Source organism: Cavia porcellus, unplaced genomic scaffold (genome assembly GCF_034190915.1).
Source record: "Cavia porcellus strain 051 isolate PalLab524CR breed Dunkin Hartley unplaced genomic scaffold, mCavPor4.1 scaffold_21, whole genome shotgun sequence".
Classification (NCBI taxonomy): Eukaryota; Metazoa; Chordata; class Mammalia; order Rodentia; family Caviidae; genus Cavia; species Cavia porcellus.
Window position 1 is genome coordinate 34483533 of NW_026947504.1, and position 16890 is coordinate 34500422.

Here is a 16890-nt window from a genome sequence, read left to right on the forward strand (position 1 = left end):
TGACTGACCAGAGAGGCACATACACTAAATAACAGAAGCACAGGATGCTCTGATCCCTGGCTTTTCCACACTGATTTTATGTTTTAGTGCCTGCTAAACCTAGACTAGTGATTGCTTCTGTATTGGTGTCTCATAACTAACAAAGAAAGTACCTGCTGGCAATAAGTACTTGAACCCCTGGCCAGCTGCCTCCATCCCTCACACATCTGCGGTCTGAAAGCTGCCCGAGCTACCAGCATGAGCAAGAACACGTTTGGCACAGACACTGCCGCAGCCTGGGGTAAACCCAGGGGCCTCGAAGAGTGGGCACACCTCAAAAACCCACAGGCAGAGAGGCGAGGCGAGATAACCGAGGCCTGCTGGACTCTGAACTGCTCTGTTTGGGGACTCATCCCCCCCCCCATTTTCTTGTTAATTTTTTGTATCATTTGTTCTCCATATTATTTCTTTTTTCTCTTTTCTTCTATTTCTCTTTGCTTTTTCCTGCTACCTTTATCTAATTCTATAGCTATTCTTCCACTTTGTAGTAGGCTCCTTTGTTTCACTTTCCTCTCTTCCTTCCTATCTGCAATTGTTTAAAATTTCAAGTTTTTCTTTTTGTATTCTCCTATTCTCAACCCCTTAATGTTTTAATACTATAACCATTAAGCTTTATTAATCTTTAGTTAATTATGTGTTGTTATTATTATTCTTTCCTATCAATAGTGGAGGTACAGTTAACCCATTTGGTAAATACATGTTACATGTTAATATAAATCTTGTCTCAGGGTTTTACTATAATTGCAGATTATCTTTTTTAAGGTTAAGATTAGTATGTTATTGGTTCTTAGTATGTCAATATCAAGTTTGTCTTGGATGGTATTATTATTACTGATTTACTGGATATTGCGAGGTTCACATGGCTGTTGCTATTAATGGGTTTTTTCTGTATGTCAATACCCAGATTAATTTTTGACATTCAATAATACTGCAGTCCATTCCTGGAGAAGTAGGTGCAGGACCAATTACACTGCTCCCCCCCGCAATACTAAAAGAGGTAGATGGATTTTGGGATAGAGGGAAAATAGTGTATCTATGCTCTGAATATATCACTGAAAAGCAGACTAACTGGAGACATTTCCACACAAGCAATGAAGTCTTTCCAGTATAAGCAACCACATACCTTAGCACAAAACAAAAAACACTGGAAACATGAGAACATGACACTAAAACGCCTCCCTAAACTCCCAACCCCCCCAGAATGGATCCTTGGGTCACTGAGGGGAAGGAAGCAACAGTCACACAGCTGAATTATGTGGCAGGATAACAATGAAGATTGAAAAACAGACAGTGAGGTGCTCACAGAATAACCAATCAGATACTGGTAACAATAAAACAATCAGGGAGCTTACAGAGAACATGAATGAAAGGACAATTGAGCTAAAGAAGAAAAATATGAAAGCAAAAATGACCAATGTGAGGACAGAATATTAGAATTAGAAGACAGGATGTTTTCAAAGGCCAATTATTCAGACATACCTTAAAAGAAAAAAAGAGAACAATAAAAATGTATTCAACAGCTGCCAGATGACACAAAAATACCTAATTTAAGATTAATTGGAATAATTAAAAAAAATCAGAAGACAGAACAAAGGGCATAAAAAACTGTTTACAGAAATAGTAGCAGAAAACTTTTCAAATGTTGGGAAAGAATTAAACATACAGATAAGTTTAGCATATAGAACCCCAAATAGTCACAACCAAGAGAGAACCTTTCCGCATCACACCACAGTCAAAATATCACAAGTCCAACATAGAGACTGAACCTTAAAAGTTGTTAGAGCAAAGAAATGAATTATTATGCCAAGACAGCTTGCAGTGAAGGGTTTCAAGTCCTAAAGGACAACAACTTCCTTCCCAGACTTATATATATGCCCTGCAAAACTTTCTTCACAATTGATGGAGAAATAAAGATATTTTCATGACAAAGAGTGTTTCAACCTCTGTATGGCTTCAAAACCAGAATTACATAGCGGAACTATACAGTGAGATCCTGTCTCAACCCGTCCGTCAATCAGTCAATATACATAAAAAAGAAGCCACAGTAATTATGCAAACACATAGAAATGAAACTATAACTTCTTTAATAAACAATGGTTTACAAAGAAATCAAGGAAGAAATTAGATCCCAGAATGAAATGATAATATCAGGACAGCATACTGTCTATATCCTCAAATGAAAGCAGTCCTAACAGAGAAGTTTACACTTGAAAATGCCCTCATCAGAAAAACAGAGTAAGTCTAAGTCCAAATAAGCAACCTATTTACTCACTTCAAGTTCTTAAAAAACAAGAGCAAGACAAATTCAAACCTAGTATAAGGAAGGAAATAATAAAGATCACACCAGAAATTTACGAAATTGGGATTTAAAAAATGCAAAGAATCAATGAGCTAAAGAACTCACTGCTTCTTTGAAAGAGTAAACAAAATAGGCAAACCCATAGCTAGCCCATGACAGAAACCTTGTAGAGCTTTCAATAATAGCAAACGACCCACTGTGGCACACGTGCCATAGGTTCACCACCACTGCCTTAGCCAATCTTACTAAGAAAAACGAGAAGACCGAAGTCAGTGACATTAGAATGAAAAGGTGCAATTATAGCAAATTCTGCTGAAATCCAAATTAAAATTACTATTTTGAGGATGGACACCCCAATAAACTAGAGAATTCAGAAGAAATACATGGATTTCTAGACACATATGAACTACCAAAGCTAAACTAATAATAAAAACGCTGAACAAACACCATGAGGCACTGAGATTGAAGAATTAAATAATAATAATAATAATAAAGATTACTAAGAAAAGCCCAGGTACTGGTAATGGATTCAATCTTGAATTCCATAGCACTTTAGGGATGATCTAACATCAGTTGTCTTCGAACTTTAATGGAACTGAAAGGGAAAGAGTACTCTCAAAATCCTAATTGAAAGCTAGAATTACCCTGATTCCAAAACCAGCAAAAGACAACCAAAAAGAACTATAGGCCAATGTCTTTAATGAATACTGATCCAAAACAAGATACTGGCAAGCAGGATGCAACAAATCACTAAAAAGATCATACATCATGCCCAAGTAGGATGCATCCCGGGGATGCAGTGATGGTTTGACACATGCAAATCAATCAGTGTAATACATCAGCTAAACAGAAGCAGGGACAAAAAATCACAGGATCAATTCAATTGATACAGAAAGCCTTTGACAAAATCCAACCTCCTTTTGTGATAAAAATCCTGAAGAAAACAAAAGGACCTTATCTAAATTTGATAGAAGTTAATTATGACAAAGCAACAGGCAACCTCTTATTAAGTGGGGAGAAGCTGAAAACTTCGCTGAAATCAGAAACAAGACAAGGCTGTCTACTATTGTTACGTTGTTCCATAAAGTTCCTGAAACATTAGAGCAATCAGACAAGAGAAGTAAATAAAAGGTGCATCTATGAGGAAAAAGAAGTCTAATTATTATCGGCAGATGTGATCCTCTACACAGAACATCTAAAAAATTGCACCGGAGGACACCTAGAAATAACCCAGTTCAGGATGATAGCAAGATACAAAATTCAGTAGTATTTCATAAACCAATAACAAATGGACTGAGATGTTAGGGAAATGATACCTTTCACAATAGCATCAAGAAAAAATTAAATATCTAGGAATTAACCTAATCAAGGAAATGAAACACTTCTACAATTAAAGCTACAGTACTCTCAAAAAGGAGCTCAAGGAGGGTATTAAAAAATGGAAAAATTACCCCTGTCCCTTGAGAGGTAGGAGCCAATGTATTCCAAATGGCCATAATTACAAAACTGATACACAGATTTAATTCAATCCCAATCAAAATACCAATAGCATTCCTCACATAACTAGAAGAAACAATTCTAAATTCATATGGAGCCAGAAGAGACTTAGAATAGCAAAGGCAAGCCAGGGATTTAGCCCAGTGGCATACGTGCCTGCCTGGCAAGCATGAGGTCTGAGTTTGATCCCAGTACCAGAAGGAAAAAAAAAAAGGAAAACAAACAAACAAAAAAAAAAATAGCAAAGGCATTCCGCAGTCCTTGGCAACAACAGCAAAGCAGGAGAGATACTATCGTGGATTAAAGCTATAATATGTAAAATAGCATGGTATTGCCAAAAAGAAGACATGTCCATCAATACAACAGAATATTTAGCTACCTGATCTTTAACAAGCAGGCAAAAACCGGAGGATTGATAGTCTCCTTAAGAATAGAGCTGGAAAATTGGTTATCCACATGCAGAAGACTGACTCTAGCCTCCTATCTCTCACCAGATACTAAATTAAAATCGATGTGGATCAAAGCTCTAAAGGTAAAAATAGAAATACATAATCTGCTGGAAGATAAAATGGGTAATACTCTTGACGACACAGGTGTAAGCAATGACTATCAACAGAGCCCAAATGGCATAGAAATAGCATCAATAATTAACAAACAGGATCATATCCAATTGAAAAGCTTCTGCACATCAAAGGAAACAATCAACAGACTGAAGAGACAAGCTACAGAATGGGAAAAAAATTTTGCTGGTATTCCCTTGGACACAGGACAAATATCTAAAATATATTAAAAACTCAAAAAATTAAAAACTCCTCCTAAAGAAAAAGACCACATCAAAAACAGGCAACTGAAATGAATAAACCCATCTCAGAAAGAAATACAAGAAATACAAGAGGCCAATAAGTGAAAAAATGTTCAACATCTCTGTCCACTGGAGAAATGCAAATTAAAACAACACTGAGAGCCCATCTAAGTCCAGAAGAATGGTTATCTCTTATATGAGAAACCCAAAATATACAGACTTAAAAGATAATAGAAAAAGAGAGATGGAGGATGGAGGGAATGAGGGTGGGGCAAAGAAAAATGTAACTGGGAGGGAAGAGAAGGATGTAAAAACAATTAAGATGTGTTATGTACATGTGCCAGCTCATTGTGATGAATGTACTAATAAACATAAAACATGTACTAATAAACACAAAAATATTTCTTAAATGTTAAGCTTGTTACGTAATAAAAAGAGGGAAATGTGAGATTAATGGAGCTGATACTATAATCTTTTCTAGAATTAAGACCAGAGCATACTCTAGTTTGAAAAAATGAACCAGAAGAAAGAGAATAACTACAGAACAGGCAAGTTTCTGAAAGTTGAGAACACGAGGTTGACAGCCAGGTTAAGTAAGAGTCCTCTCAAGAGACCAAAGACTGACTTCTTGAGGACTGGGAAACAAAGCAATCACAGATCACCTCCACTTTCTCCATGAAGTCACCAAATCCTGTGCAGACAGCTGAATAAAAGTTATGAACAATGAAGGTATGGAAGAAGCCACAAGTGAAGAACAGAATCAGCATCAGGACCAAAAAGGTACACACGGTTGGGTCTGCCTGATTTTCCAGCCTCATTCCCTGCCGTCCGGTTCTCTAGGACCCACTTTCTCCCACTCCCTCTCAGTACCACTGCCTTGAAATGCTGCCACTGGGGAGGGCTCACTTGCATGTCCCTTGAAAGACAACTTCCTAAGAGAAGGCTTCAGCAACACCCCTCGCCCCAGAGACAAGGTCTTTCCACAACCACCAATGACACTCCATGCTACTCCTATTCAACTGATGGGTCAGTGTGAGCCACACGTGTCATTTCAAAGGTCCTGGTAGCCATATTTTTGAAAGAAGGGAATGGCTTTTCAATATTAAAGTCAGTAATTCGAAACGCTACTAAGATGCTATCAATATAAAAATGTGTTAGTGAGGTTTTTATGAGGTTTTTTTTGCTACTAAGTCTTCAAAATCTGGTGTGCATTTTACACTTACTGTATTTCTCAGTGAGTAGTAGTCACATTTCAAAGTCTCAGTCACATGTAGCTGGTGACCAACTAGACATCACCACCCTATGCCATCTCTTCAGATCAGGTGTAACAGCCTGAAACCGTGTGATGGGTGCTTTATCTATTATTTGATGGGTGCTGTCTTACACCGTCCCCCAGTGTCCTCTTACCCTCTTCCCTCAGGTCAGCATTAGCCCGCTGCATAGCTGCCAAGCTGAGTGAGGAAAATAGGTGAGGGTTTGAAACAATGTCCTGCCCTGGTAGTTGGAACGCAAGGTTAAGGAGCAGAGTAAATCTGAGCAGGGCTGTTATCTGGTGGGTCCCGCAAAAAGCCAAGTTGAAGAAAAGTGTCGATAATCAGCACGTTCAAGGAGCCCACCAGAGATTCCAAATCAGACAGGGAAGACTGTGAGTCTGACATACTAAGGCAACAGAGAAGGGCAGGTGGAATAGAACAAAACGTCTGGCAAACTGTGAAAAGCGGCTCTACTGTGCAGTGTTGGCATCAACGAGCTGGGAGGATTGGTTGAGAATAGGATACAGAACCTTACAATACACTGAAGCCTAATGTGGAAAATGGGAAAGTGACAAGGTCCCAAGCGAATGTTAAAATACAGCTGAAGTGAAGGTTGCCAGAGTGAAGAGGCAAGAAACTAGTAGTCAAGGTTATCAGGCACCCTGTTTGGAGTGATTAACTCCTAGACTAAATGCCTTTGAGAATTTTTAAGTTCTCCAAGGGCAGAGACTATCTTTTCGGTTTCACACAGCTCAATGCTGATCACATGATGTATGCTTAGGTACATATTGAAGTAATTAAAGCAAAAAGCAAAGTTCAAATGAAATCATGTTGAACAAAAACAACAATAGCCATGATATTGAAACATTTAAACAAGGTATGTTGATACATGCCTGTAATCCCAGCACCTTAGGAGGCAGATGCAGGAAGACTGCAAGTTCCAGCCCAGCCTGGACAACTTAAGGACCCCGGGTCGCAATAAAAAACAAAAAGGGCTGAAGATGTAGCTCAGTTCACCAAAGGTTCTGAGTTCAATTACCAGCACCATATACAAATACAGGCACAGAAGATTTAAGTGAAAGGCGCCAATTTCTTTTTTTTTTTTGCCTTTTTGAGACAGGGTCTCATTATGCAGTTCAAGCTGGCCTGGAGCTCACTTTATAGTCCAGGCTGGTCTCGAACTTGCAATGATCCTCCCAACCCTCAGCCACCCAAGTGCTGGGGTTATGGGCATGGAACACCATACTCAGCTTGGGCTCCAATTTCTTTGTTCAGTAATTGTTTATGTCATTTAATTGATAAGAATTCTTATAAAGAATTAAAATGAAGTTTAAGGATTAGCCGCCAAAATTCCAACTGGGTGAGAAGGATAAAGATATTTCCCAGGCAGGCTTATCTCACTTTTATCTGTAAAACATAGCCAACAAATTCTCTGAAATCTTTATTATCACTAAGTACGACCTATTTTATATAAGCCATAGGACCTCGAAACTTGGTTACAAACACGTTTTACAATGGCCCAAGTGCAAAGGCAGAGTCCCTGAAGTCTTGATAAGGATAGCTGGAAAGCTGGAAGGGACATGTGGGTAGATAAGGTTTAAGCATAGTTTCACCTTTATCTTCCCAGCCTGAAGATTTAGGACTTAATTCTGGTAGTCAGGATCCTTCAGTGGAGAAATAACATGACAGAAAAAAATGGTTTTCCCTTAATATTAGGCTGGGCAGGAGAAATAATAGAAATAGATGCAGACAGTAGACAATGGCAAGCACTGTGATAGAAAACAAATCACTGTATATTCACTTAGAAAGTATACTGCCTTCATATGGAAAACAAATGAAGGATTAGCCTTTCAATTAAAAAAATTAAAACTGCCCTGTCATTTTGCTAATCATCAAAAAAGGACAAACTTGTAACAGCTGTTGTTGGTTTGCCTCTGAACCAAACTATATCCTTGTGTAATTCTGTTCCTCCTTACCACATCCCACAGTTACGGCAGTAAAATGTGGGGGCAGGAGTATTAGGCAAATAAATAGAGCACCTGGCACTAAAACAGTTGAATCATGATAGCCATCAATTCTCAGTCCCTACATCTTCTTGTAAGTACATGAGGTACTTTAAGCTTCTGGCTGGATCAATTTTCTCTTTTGTTTTCCAAGAGACCAATTCCTGTTCCAAAGATCTGAAGAAGTCTGAGAGTCAAGACATATCAAAGCCAATAAATCCAAGTCGTTCATTTATGCAAACATTAATATTTATTGTTACGGGTATTTTTGGATTCCACAGTGAGCAAAACAGATTTGTGCTTTAGAAAGTACACATTCTAAAAGGAACTAACATACTTGTGTCTCTGAAATCATCCTATCTAGGCTAGAGGGGCAGCTCAGGGTACAGTCTTGTCTAGCATCTTCAAAGCCCTGCAGTCAAAGCCCACCAACACTGCACCAACTTACTAATGTCATTATCACTAAAGGAATAACTCATATGTATTAAGCACTTGGTAAGTACTGAAAAAAATTCACATTAACTAGATGACAATGTATTATTTTATCATAAACATCTGTTTTTTAAAAAATCCCTCTTACTGTCTTGTTAGGCTTGCAGCCTTTTTTCCCCCCTGAACTCACTCAACCAAAAACAAACAAACAACAAAAATTTTTATAAACCATAGATTTTCTTATTTTTTTGGGAGAAAGGATATGACAAGAAAGCTGAAGGAGATTTGTCTTATAAAACTCCCAGGCCTTCTAACTAGTTTGATTTAGACTTGCCCAAGTCTTCTACAATTGCAATTCTACCTGCAAATAATACACAGGTAATTTCTTCAGCCAGCATTGCTTCCTAAACAAGAGTAAAATATATAGAAATGTAATCTCTGATTCTCCTAGAAATTTTGCTAGGTTTGGATACAGAAAGATGAGTCTAGAGTGAACTGTGACCCTGAAAGCATGACAGAAAGACTCTTTATAATAAAAAGTATTTTGATGGGGATGATTCAGAAAGAAGAACAGGAAGGGGAGAATAAACAGAGGCAACCAGATTGCAGGAACCTTAAATTCTACACTTGATGTTCAATGCCAATACTCTTGTTATTCTGTAATCCGATCTGCCCTTCCTCCTAAATCTTCTATAAATTTGCCACACAAACAAAGGCTTCATGCGAACATCATTCCCTTTATATACTTTTCTAGCTTCTCTCAGATACAGCTATCCAACCACTGCCTCACAAACGTCTCAACCATTCACGTAGGGCCTCAATGGTTTGGTCCCGAAAAGAACTCATTATCTTCCTTCCCTGAACTCTACCATCAACTGTTTCCAACTATTTCTTCTTGCAGCCTGCAACGCTGTACTGGCTCACTAAAGGAACAACTAATATTTATAAAGCACTTGGAATGTACCAAGTAGTGTGCCAAGGGCATTACACGCATAGTTTCACTTGATCCTCAAACTCTACTCAACAGGTACTATGATAAAACACGTATGATAATATACCGTATCTTAAATATAGGGAAATCAAATTCAGTTAGGATAGTAAGTCTATGGCTAATGAATAAAACTAGAATTCCACCCCTGTTCTGACTGCACTTCCAATTTAACCAGTATGCTCCTATACCCCAAGGCAGAATCCTATCTAGTCAGTTACCTAGGGTCAGCTTCCTGGTCTGATCTAAGTGGCACATTATCTTTGTATGCCTTCACTTAGAGTGACAACTATCATTACCTAAGTACTTACTACCTACACCAAGCACTTTTCTAAAAAATTTGTGTTTTATTCCCCAAACTCCAGGGAATGAAGAGGTTATGAATGAGAACTTGATTCAACCACAGATCTGGTAGAGAATCCTTGAGCATGCAACCCCTACATAGTAACCATCTCCTAGTTTCTCAGCCCCCAAATCTAGACTCCTACTATCCTCTAGACATCTAGACAAATGATATCACGACAGTCTCCTCTGTAAAATTAGCAGCTCTGTTATCACTGAGTGAATAAAGTCCAAATTTTGTAATGTAGTATACAAAATCACTTTTCTGCTCAAATAGTTCAATAAATATTTGAGCACTCACTACAGGAAGGGCAAAGTACCCAGGTACTTTGAAATAACACATCAACCTGACCCTGACTTCAACCCCAGACCCTATATCCTTCCAACAGATCTGACAATGCAACACCCTAAAAATACATGCATTTAAAATGGAGTTGGCAAAATCCCACATTCGAAGAGTGCCTGCAGGAAGCCTTCTTTAACGAACTCCAGATAAAAGTTCCCTTTTATAAATTCCTACAGCACTTTGCTCAACTTTCTTTCAAGTTAATTAGTGAAACAGAGGTATCAGCTTTTGCGACTCTTGAGGAACTCTGGAAAAGACCGTTGCCATCAAGACTGGCATGCAGTGAGCACTTTATGAAGAGCTAAATGTATAAATAAGAAGCAATTTCAAACAGGAGGAAGTAAGAACATCACCACGTAAGCAGGCTGAATACAAATAGGGTTAATTCCACTCTGCTTCCAATTTGGTCTACCGTTTATCCCAGGAGGAAAACTCACATGGTGGTAAAAGTTGGACAAACTAAAAGGCAAAACTTTATTATTCCTGGCGCAACAAAGCACTGACAGGTTAAACAGGATACTAGATCTCTACCCTCCTTTCAACTGCCAAAGTCCTTTTTCCAAAGGGATGTGGGGATGGAAATCTATCAAATAGAATTGATTTACTGAAATCCAACTTCATTGGCTTGTCACAGAACACGCAACAGAAAAATCAAAATCTGTCCTGGGAAGAAAGCCAATTTCCAAGTAAGTACTGTTGCTACAAGAATGTGAAATTCTGAAAGCAAAAACAGTTCCAATAAGCCGAAGCTCACAACTGTTTCCTCCTGCTGCACTTCTACAGCTTTTCAGTCGGGTTATCTCTTGATTTCTGTGACTGAGGAATAAAAAGCTAGACAGTAAAGCCCACGCAGTGAGTGGTTTCAAGATCTACAATCTTAAACGTAAAAGCAAGTATTAGAAGAAACGACACGTAAGTCAAAAATCCTTTTCTAAAACGTGGCACAAGACTCTGAAATGCGAGTGCTGTATTCCCTCGGGGGGGTTCTTTGTGTGCTACTGCTTCCACATTGAGAACCATATTTTGAAATTACCTTCGGGCAGATGTCAAACCTCTCCCCCACCGTCTCCAGCATGCAGAGAAAGGTGAGACTACACAGGCAACAGGCAAAGAGAGAAAGCTCTCTCCGCTGTCCTTCCTAGGGGAACAAAACCTAGGCGAGGGCAGCTAGTGCCACTCTCCCGACTAATACACACACGAAATAAAAACCTCATCTTCCACCTCGTCTCTTCCTTAAAAAGCAAACGACGCGACGCGGAGGGCTCCAAGGTGGCGGAAACCAAGCGCTAACAGCCGGGGCCGCCCGCCCTCCACGCGCCTGCACTGTAGCGGGCTCTGCGCTCCGTATCCACAGCTCCGCAGCCGGCTCCACGCTGCCTCCGCAGCCCGGGCGGGCAGGGAGAGCCCAAAATCGGCAGCACCCGGCGGGCAGCGGCTCCAGCCCACACCCAACGCCGCCCGCACCTGAGGCGGCGGCCGGGAGCCGGCGGAGGGCGCGCAGCGAGACAGGCAGGGCAAAGTTACTCACTGGGAAAGCGCGGCCGCCCGGGGCGAGCACGGGCTCCCGGCGCCGCAGCCCAGCGCCAGCTCCCGCCTTCTGTGGCCCGCTGAAGGACGAGCCGGGAGCCGCTCTGCCGGGGCTCGCTGCCGCCACAGCCACCAATTTCCTGGCAAGAAGCAAACTCCGGCCAAGACTTCACTTCTCAACCGCCCCTGCTGCCTTCCGGGGGGCGAACGCCCGAGCCCGGCGGCCCAACCCGACATGCACCTGGACCAATCGGCGGCGGTGCAAGGCGGGAGGTGGGCGGAGCGGAGGACAGCCCCACCTATCGGAGCGCGCCGTGGGCGGGCCGGGCCTGGCCCAGGTTAGAGTGAGCCCGCGCCGCCCGCCTGCCCTCCCCCACCCGCCCCGGGCTGTCCCTGCTGCTCGCCTGATTCTCCAGCAAGAGACGCTGGAGAAATCTTGGCGCGAGGAGAGGGAGCAGCTAGGGGGGGAGGAGACGGCTCGGGGAGGATGGGGCAGGCGGGAGGGGAGAACAGGTGGCGCTGGAAGGTAGCAGCGTAGGTGTGCTGGGCAGCGGACTGCAGGGCAGGGCCTGGACCGGCCGGGGTCCGGAGGGGCGGAGTAGGGTGATCGCGGAGGAGGAGGAGAAGAAAGAGGAGGAGAGAGCACCTAAGGCCCGGGGCGGGGGCGCCCGGGAACAAAGGTGAGAGCCCGGCTCCTCCGGTGCGGTGTGAACGGCCAAAGGAGAAAGGGAAGGAAAGTCCCGGAGGGAGACACGCGCTCGGGAGTGGGCAGGGTCCCGGAAAGAAGGCGGCGGGGAGGCCTAGGGGAAGTTCCTCTGCGTCCCGCAGCCGCCCCCCCCGGAAGGACAGACGCGTGTCTTTGGACGGAGTTGAGGTGTGCAGCTCCCAGACCGCAGTGAGATAAATACCGTCTTAATTAAACTCTAGTAATGTGTTGTGAGTTCACTTCTTCGCACGTTATCCTTTCCTTTTTTGAGGCGTTCTGATGAAGGACATGCTAACTCTGGTATCCCAGGAAAGACCCATGAAGACGGGGCTCCAGAACAGCTCCGTCCCGCAACGGACCAGGCTGCAAGTCAGAAACATGCCACATCCCGGTCCGGGGCAGGGCGGGGACAAGGGCAGGTGAGGCCCCGCCCCGGTCGCCGGCACCTGCGGGCGGCACCGCGGCTGCGCGCCGGCGCGGGCGGGGCCCAGGTGTCGCAGGCTGCCGCGGCGGCGGCCGGGCGTGCAGGACCGCGACAGGTGAGAGCGCAGCCGCGCGAGCCCGCCTCGCTAGGGGCGGGGCCTGGCGCCAGCCCCGCGCGCCGGTCCGGCTCCGCCCCGCTCCTTCCGTCGCTGGCTTCTTCCTTCCTTCCTGCTTTGCCCGCGCGTTTGGCGCTATGGTACGGAGCCTCCGTTCTTCCCGCACCACATAAGGACTCCGCAAGCCGCCCCGCGATGGAAGAGGATCAGGAGCTGGAGAGGTAACGGCGAAGGAGATGGGAAGGGCGGGGCGGGGCGGGCCGCGCCGGGGAGCGGTGGTGGCCGAGGCGCACGCGGTCGGGCCCGGTGGCAGCGGCTCCTCGGGCCGAGGAGGAGGGAAGCGCAGCGAGGCGCGCCAGCCTGTTTGGGAGGCGGGGGTGGGGCGGGGAGGAGTCGTGGGGCTTGTTTCCATGGAGCCAGTGGTCTGGGGAGACTAGTAGGAAGACCGTAGTCCAGTCCGTTAGCTTTTCTCCGTGTGAAGTTGCGACCAGGCCCTGTTCCTGGGGCTGCTCCTGGCGTGGGGAGTCAGGCCTAAGACCCTGTAACTGCCACTCTGACCTCTGTGCGGGCTGCTCAGGAAGCCCAGGCGTTGAGTTTTCTCCCTCCTGCTAGACTCATTTCACGTCTTCCACTTCCCGCTTTCCTTACCTCTTGCAAATGGAAGCCGTAGTTGGCCTGCACGTTGATTCATCTGTTAGTTTCTATTTCTGTACTAAAGCAAACTTTTTTTCTCGCCTTTCAAGTCCCTTTTTGTCCTACAGTAGGTCCCACTTTAGTCCTGTCCCACTCTCGTGACTACCAGATTAGTACTTTTGCATAGTTAAGTTTGTGTTTTCCTAAAAAGATTCCTGTCGTGGGAAATGTGGACGGTCAAATGGAGGAAGGAGAAACTGGAGACAGAAAAACGAGAGGCTGACAGTTCTGTGTAAATGTGGGGTGGATTAATGTGTTGCAGTTGCAGTATAATATATGGGAAAACTAGTCACAAAACAATATTCAGTATGATCTCATTTTTATAAAAAATATGTGTGTAGAAAAATATCTGGAATGAAGACCTCAATGGCTGAAGGCGAGAGGAAGACAGCCCTGGAAATGGTCCAGGCAGCTGGAACAGATAGACACTGTGTGACGTTTGTATTGCACGAGGAGGACCATACCCTAGGAAATTCTCTACGGTACATGATCATGAAGAATCCGGAAGTAGAATTTTGTGGTTACACTACGACCCATCCTTCAGAGAGCAAAATTAATTTGCGCATTCAGACTCGGGGCGCCCTTCCAGCTGTTGAGCCATTTCAGAGAGGCCTGAGTGAGCTTATGAATGTCTGCCAGCATGTGCTTGACAAGTTTGAGGCCAGCATAAAGGACTACAAGGAGCAAAAAAGCAACCAGAAATGAATCCATATTCTGGATACGAGGAGGATCCTTTAAGATACTCTGTTCATGATTGTACAGACCTCAGAATTAGAAATTTGTGATTACATGCTCTATTCTTTAGCAAGGTATGGTTCTCGCTGTTGATCGATTATAACTGTTTGAATCCCAGCAAGAACTTGTATATTCATCGAATAAATTCCCTATTTTGTTTCAACTTCTTTGAGTGGTTTGTGTTCCTTGCATCCAAATAATTTGCAATGATGTCCCCTCCCCTTTAATCAGAAGCAAGGAAACTATAACACAATCAGGGGCTTAGACAAAGACTTTGATCATGGAATTGAAAAATGTATCCTTCCTGTCTGGTTGCATAATAGAGAAAAAGGCACTGGAAAATGACCCAGTAGACTATAGTCATTTTAAAAAGAAAGAAATAAAAATTGGGATCGGACTTGATTTCTTGGTAGATTGTTCAGTAATGAAAATTACATCCTCTCCTTTGGTGGATTGGGCAAGGGTGGGGAATTTAATTTCAAAGAGCTGTTTGAATTCAGGTTTTGCAGGAGTGGTAGGCCGTATTAAGCTCCATCTTGATAGCATTTATAAGATAAATACCAATTTACTGCTTAAATTTCAAGATACTAAGAAAATATTTAGTTATGACCTGAGTAAGCCAAGAGATGTTATAAGAGGAAAAAGCTGAGGTAATCAGATAACATTTTCAGTCCTTAGGTTGGTGTCCAAGTATAGCCTAGGGTTACATACTTTTGAGACTTAGGATAATGAAAAGTGGAAAAATGACATTTTTGGAAGATTGAAGTAATAGTGAATCACATCCAAGAGCCACTTTTTAAACCTATTTTCATACCTGTTTTATTCTACCATGGCTCTTTATTCACTCTAAATATCTTTCCGTAAATCCAAATATCAGACCACTTAGTGAAGGCCCCTGTGGTTTGGGTTAAGAGATGTGGAGGCAGGACATTGAGAGGCTGACAGTTTGTAATTAAAGTGGGTTAGTATATGGAGAAAACGCTAGTCACAGAACAGTATTCAGTGCGATCTCATTTTTATAAAAACATGTGTAAAGCCGGGCGTGGTGGCTCACACCTGTAATCCCAGCACTCGGGAAGCTGAGATGGGAGGATCATTGCGAGTTCGAGACCAGCCTGAGCTGCATAGTGAGACCCCATCTCAAAAAAGACCAAAAAAAAAAAATGTGTGTACCAAAATACGCAGATTGAAGACCTCAATCTAAGGGCCTTTATCGATCCTGTTCCCTCTTTCTGGTGCAGCCTTAGGCAAAACACTTCTCAAACTCCCCAACCTAGTTTGGGTGCTTCTGTGTGCCCTCATTACACTACTTTCTGATCCCCATATTTACTATACTGTTGGCAGGACTTAAGCTGTCTGTCCAACCAACTTGTTCATCATGTGAACTGAGTAACTATCACAACACCTGACAGATATTGGACATTTGGTAAATAGATTTGTGTGTTTGTAGCATAGCAGGCAAGGAGAAGTGCCTGACCTCTAGGTGATTAAAAGGGTAGTCTTTCGGTCACCTGTTCTAACTTTTCACAAAACCTACGTTCCTATATTTGGTTTACTTTAAGACATGAGGTATAATAGGCTCAACTCTCTTGGAGGGGGCACAGCATTAAAACGGTTGTAATTCTGTGAGAGAACCAAGTATGGGGACAAGGTAGAAAACATGGGAGGAATCTGCTTTACGCGCTAGGGAAGGTCTTTCCAGGGATTACAGAAGTAGGCTGTGTGGTATGGGGGGAATACCATGTGCAAAGGTCCAGAAACAGGAAACATGATTTGAGGAATTAAAGTATTGCAAAAAGATTTGCATGTTTGTAACATAGTAGGCAAGGAAAATGGTCTGACTTCTGGATTCAATAAGATGAGCTAGGGTGTTAAGGAGGTTGAATTGTAAGTACAGCAGGAATGACATATTAATTATGGGAGGAGAGGTGAACTACGGGGCATCCAGAGTAGAAGCAGAAGTGACAGTTAAAGCGGCCTGGAAGAGTGGTACACTAATTATAGGAAAAAGAGCATGGACTTGAGATAGTGTTTTAGAACAATGTAAGTTGGATTTGAATGGATAGACCTGAAGAATTGGATATTGAAGGTGAAGCAACAGAAAGCTCCTATTTACATTTGAGGCCCAGTTATTGAAATGAAATGTAAATGAAATAAAGTGTAAAGGTGGAAAAGGCGATAGAAATCAGTTTCATTTGGACATCTTAGGCAGTGTATATGTGAGATGGAGGCCACAGAAGAGAGAGATCTGCGCTGGAAATGAGCTTCTTTGAGTCCTTGCCATAAAATGTTACAAATCTGTAAAATTGGGGAGTAACAAAGAAGTAGGCCAGGAGTCAAGCGCTGGGCAACTTCAGTATTAAGAGTAACTAGGTGAGATGGTAGGAATGTTGGCAGACAGTAGAGTTGTAGACGTTCAAAATGGGAAGAGGGATGTTGAATGAGTCCTATAAGTACTAAAAAATGTCAGCTGGAGTGCCTAAAAAGGGTAGAAATTTAATGTGCATGATGCAGAGAACTGACAGAGCTCACCAGTGAAGACACAAGAACATTAGAGAAGTAGGTTCTTCAGGTTGGAGCCAGGATAGGGAAAGATGAGAGTCAAGGGGCAAGGATGGAAAATATTCTAGGGTGAAGATTCTGGGAAGCTAATGTCAGTGTAGAGGAATTAGCATTGGGAGAAGTAAGG

The 16890-nt window shown here is 42.9% G+C and overlaps 3 protein-coding genes across 21 annotated transcripts in view; 2 read left to right on the forward strand and 1 right to left on the reverse strand.

The window, feature by feature from the left end:
* Lnx2 (ligand of numb-protein X 2) overlaps window positions 1-12591 on the reverse strand; it is a 131441-nt gene extending 118850 nt beyond the window's left edge. For 14 of the 18 annotated variants that reach the window (XR_010041745.1, XR_010041746.1, XR_010041744.1 and 11 more), the window contains exon 1: window positions 11530-11741. The gene's annotated coding sequence lies outside the window, so the exon portion shown is untranslated. Of the gene's footprint in view, window positions 1-11465; window positions 11484-11529; window positions 11743-12436 lie in introns of those variants that run through there. The other 4 variants (XR_010041739.1, XR_010041747.1, XR_010041741.1 and 1 more) reach the window with 4 other exon arrangements.
* LOC100731229 (RNA polymerase I and III subunit D) overlaps window positions 12046-16890 on the forward strand; it is a 43087-nt gene continuing 38242 nt past the window's right edge. Inside the window, exon 1 of one of the 2 annotated variants that reach the window (XM_023560422.2) lies at window positions 12046-12208. Coding sequence is in view for 1 of the 2 variants with exons in the window: in XM_063232552.1 (XP_063088622.1) it covers window positions 12969-12994 (26 nt within the window). In the remaining variant the exon portion in view is untranslated. Of the gene's footprint in view, window positions 12209-12821; window positions 12995-16890 lie in introns of those variants that run through there. The other variant, XM_063232552.1, reaches the window with a different exon arrangement.
* On the forward strand, window positions 12855-14364 carry Polr1d (RNA polymerase I and III subunit D). Its single transcript, XM_063232551.1, has 2 exons — window positions 12855-12994; window positions 13808-14364. The coding sequence occupies exons 1-2, from the start codon at window positions 12969-12971 to the stop codon at window positions 14169-14171; spliced, it is 390 nt and encodes a 129-aa protein (XP_063088621.1). The 5' UTR covers window positions 12855-12968; the 3' UTR covers window positions 14172-14364.

What these genes read in the sequence shown, in the direction of transcription:
- Polr1d (XM_063232551.1), top strand. Translation starts at nt 12,969, where the DNA reads ATGGAAGAGGATCAGGAGCTGGAGAG. An exon ending in GAGGATCAGGAGCTGGAGAG is followed by an intron (nt 12,995 to 13,807) that starts GTAACGGCGAAG and finishes ATATGTGTGTAG; the next exon opens with AAAAATATCTGGAATGAAGA.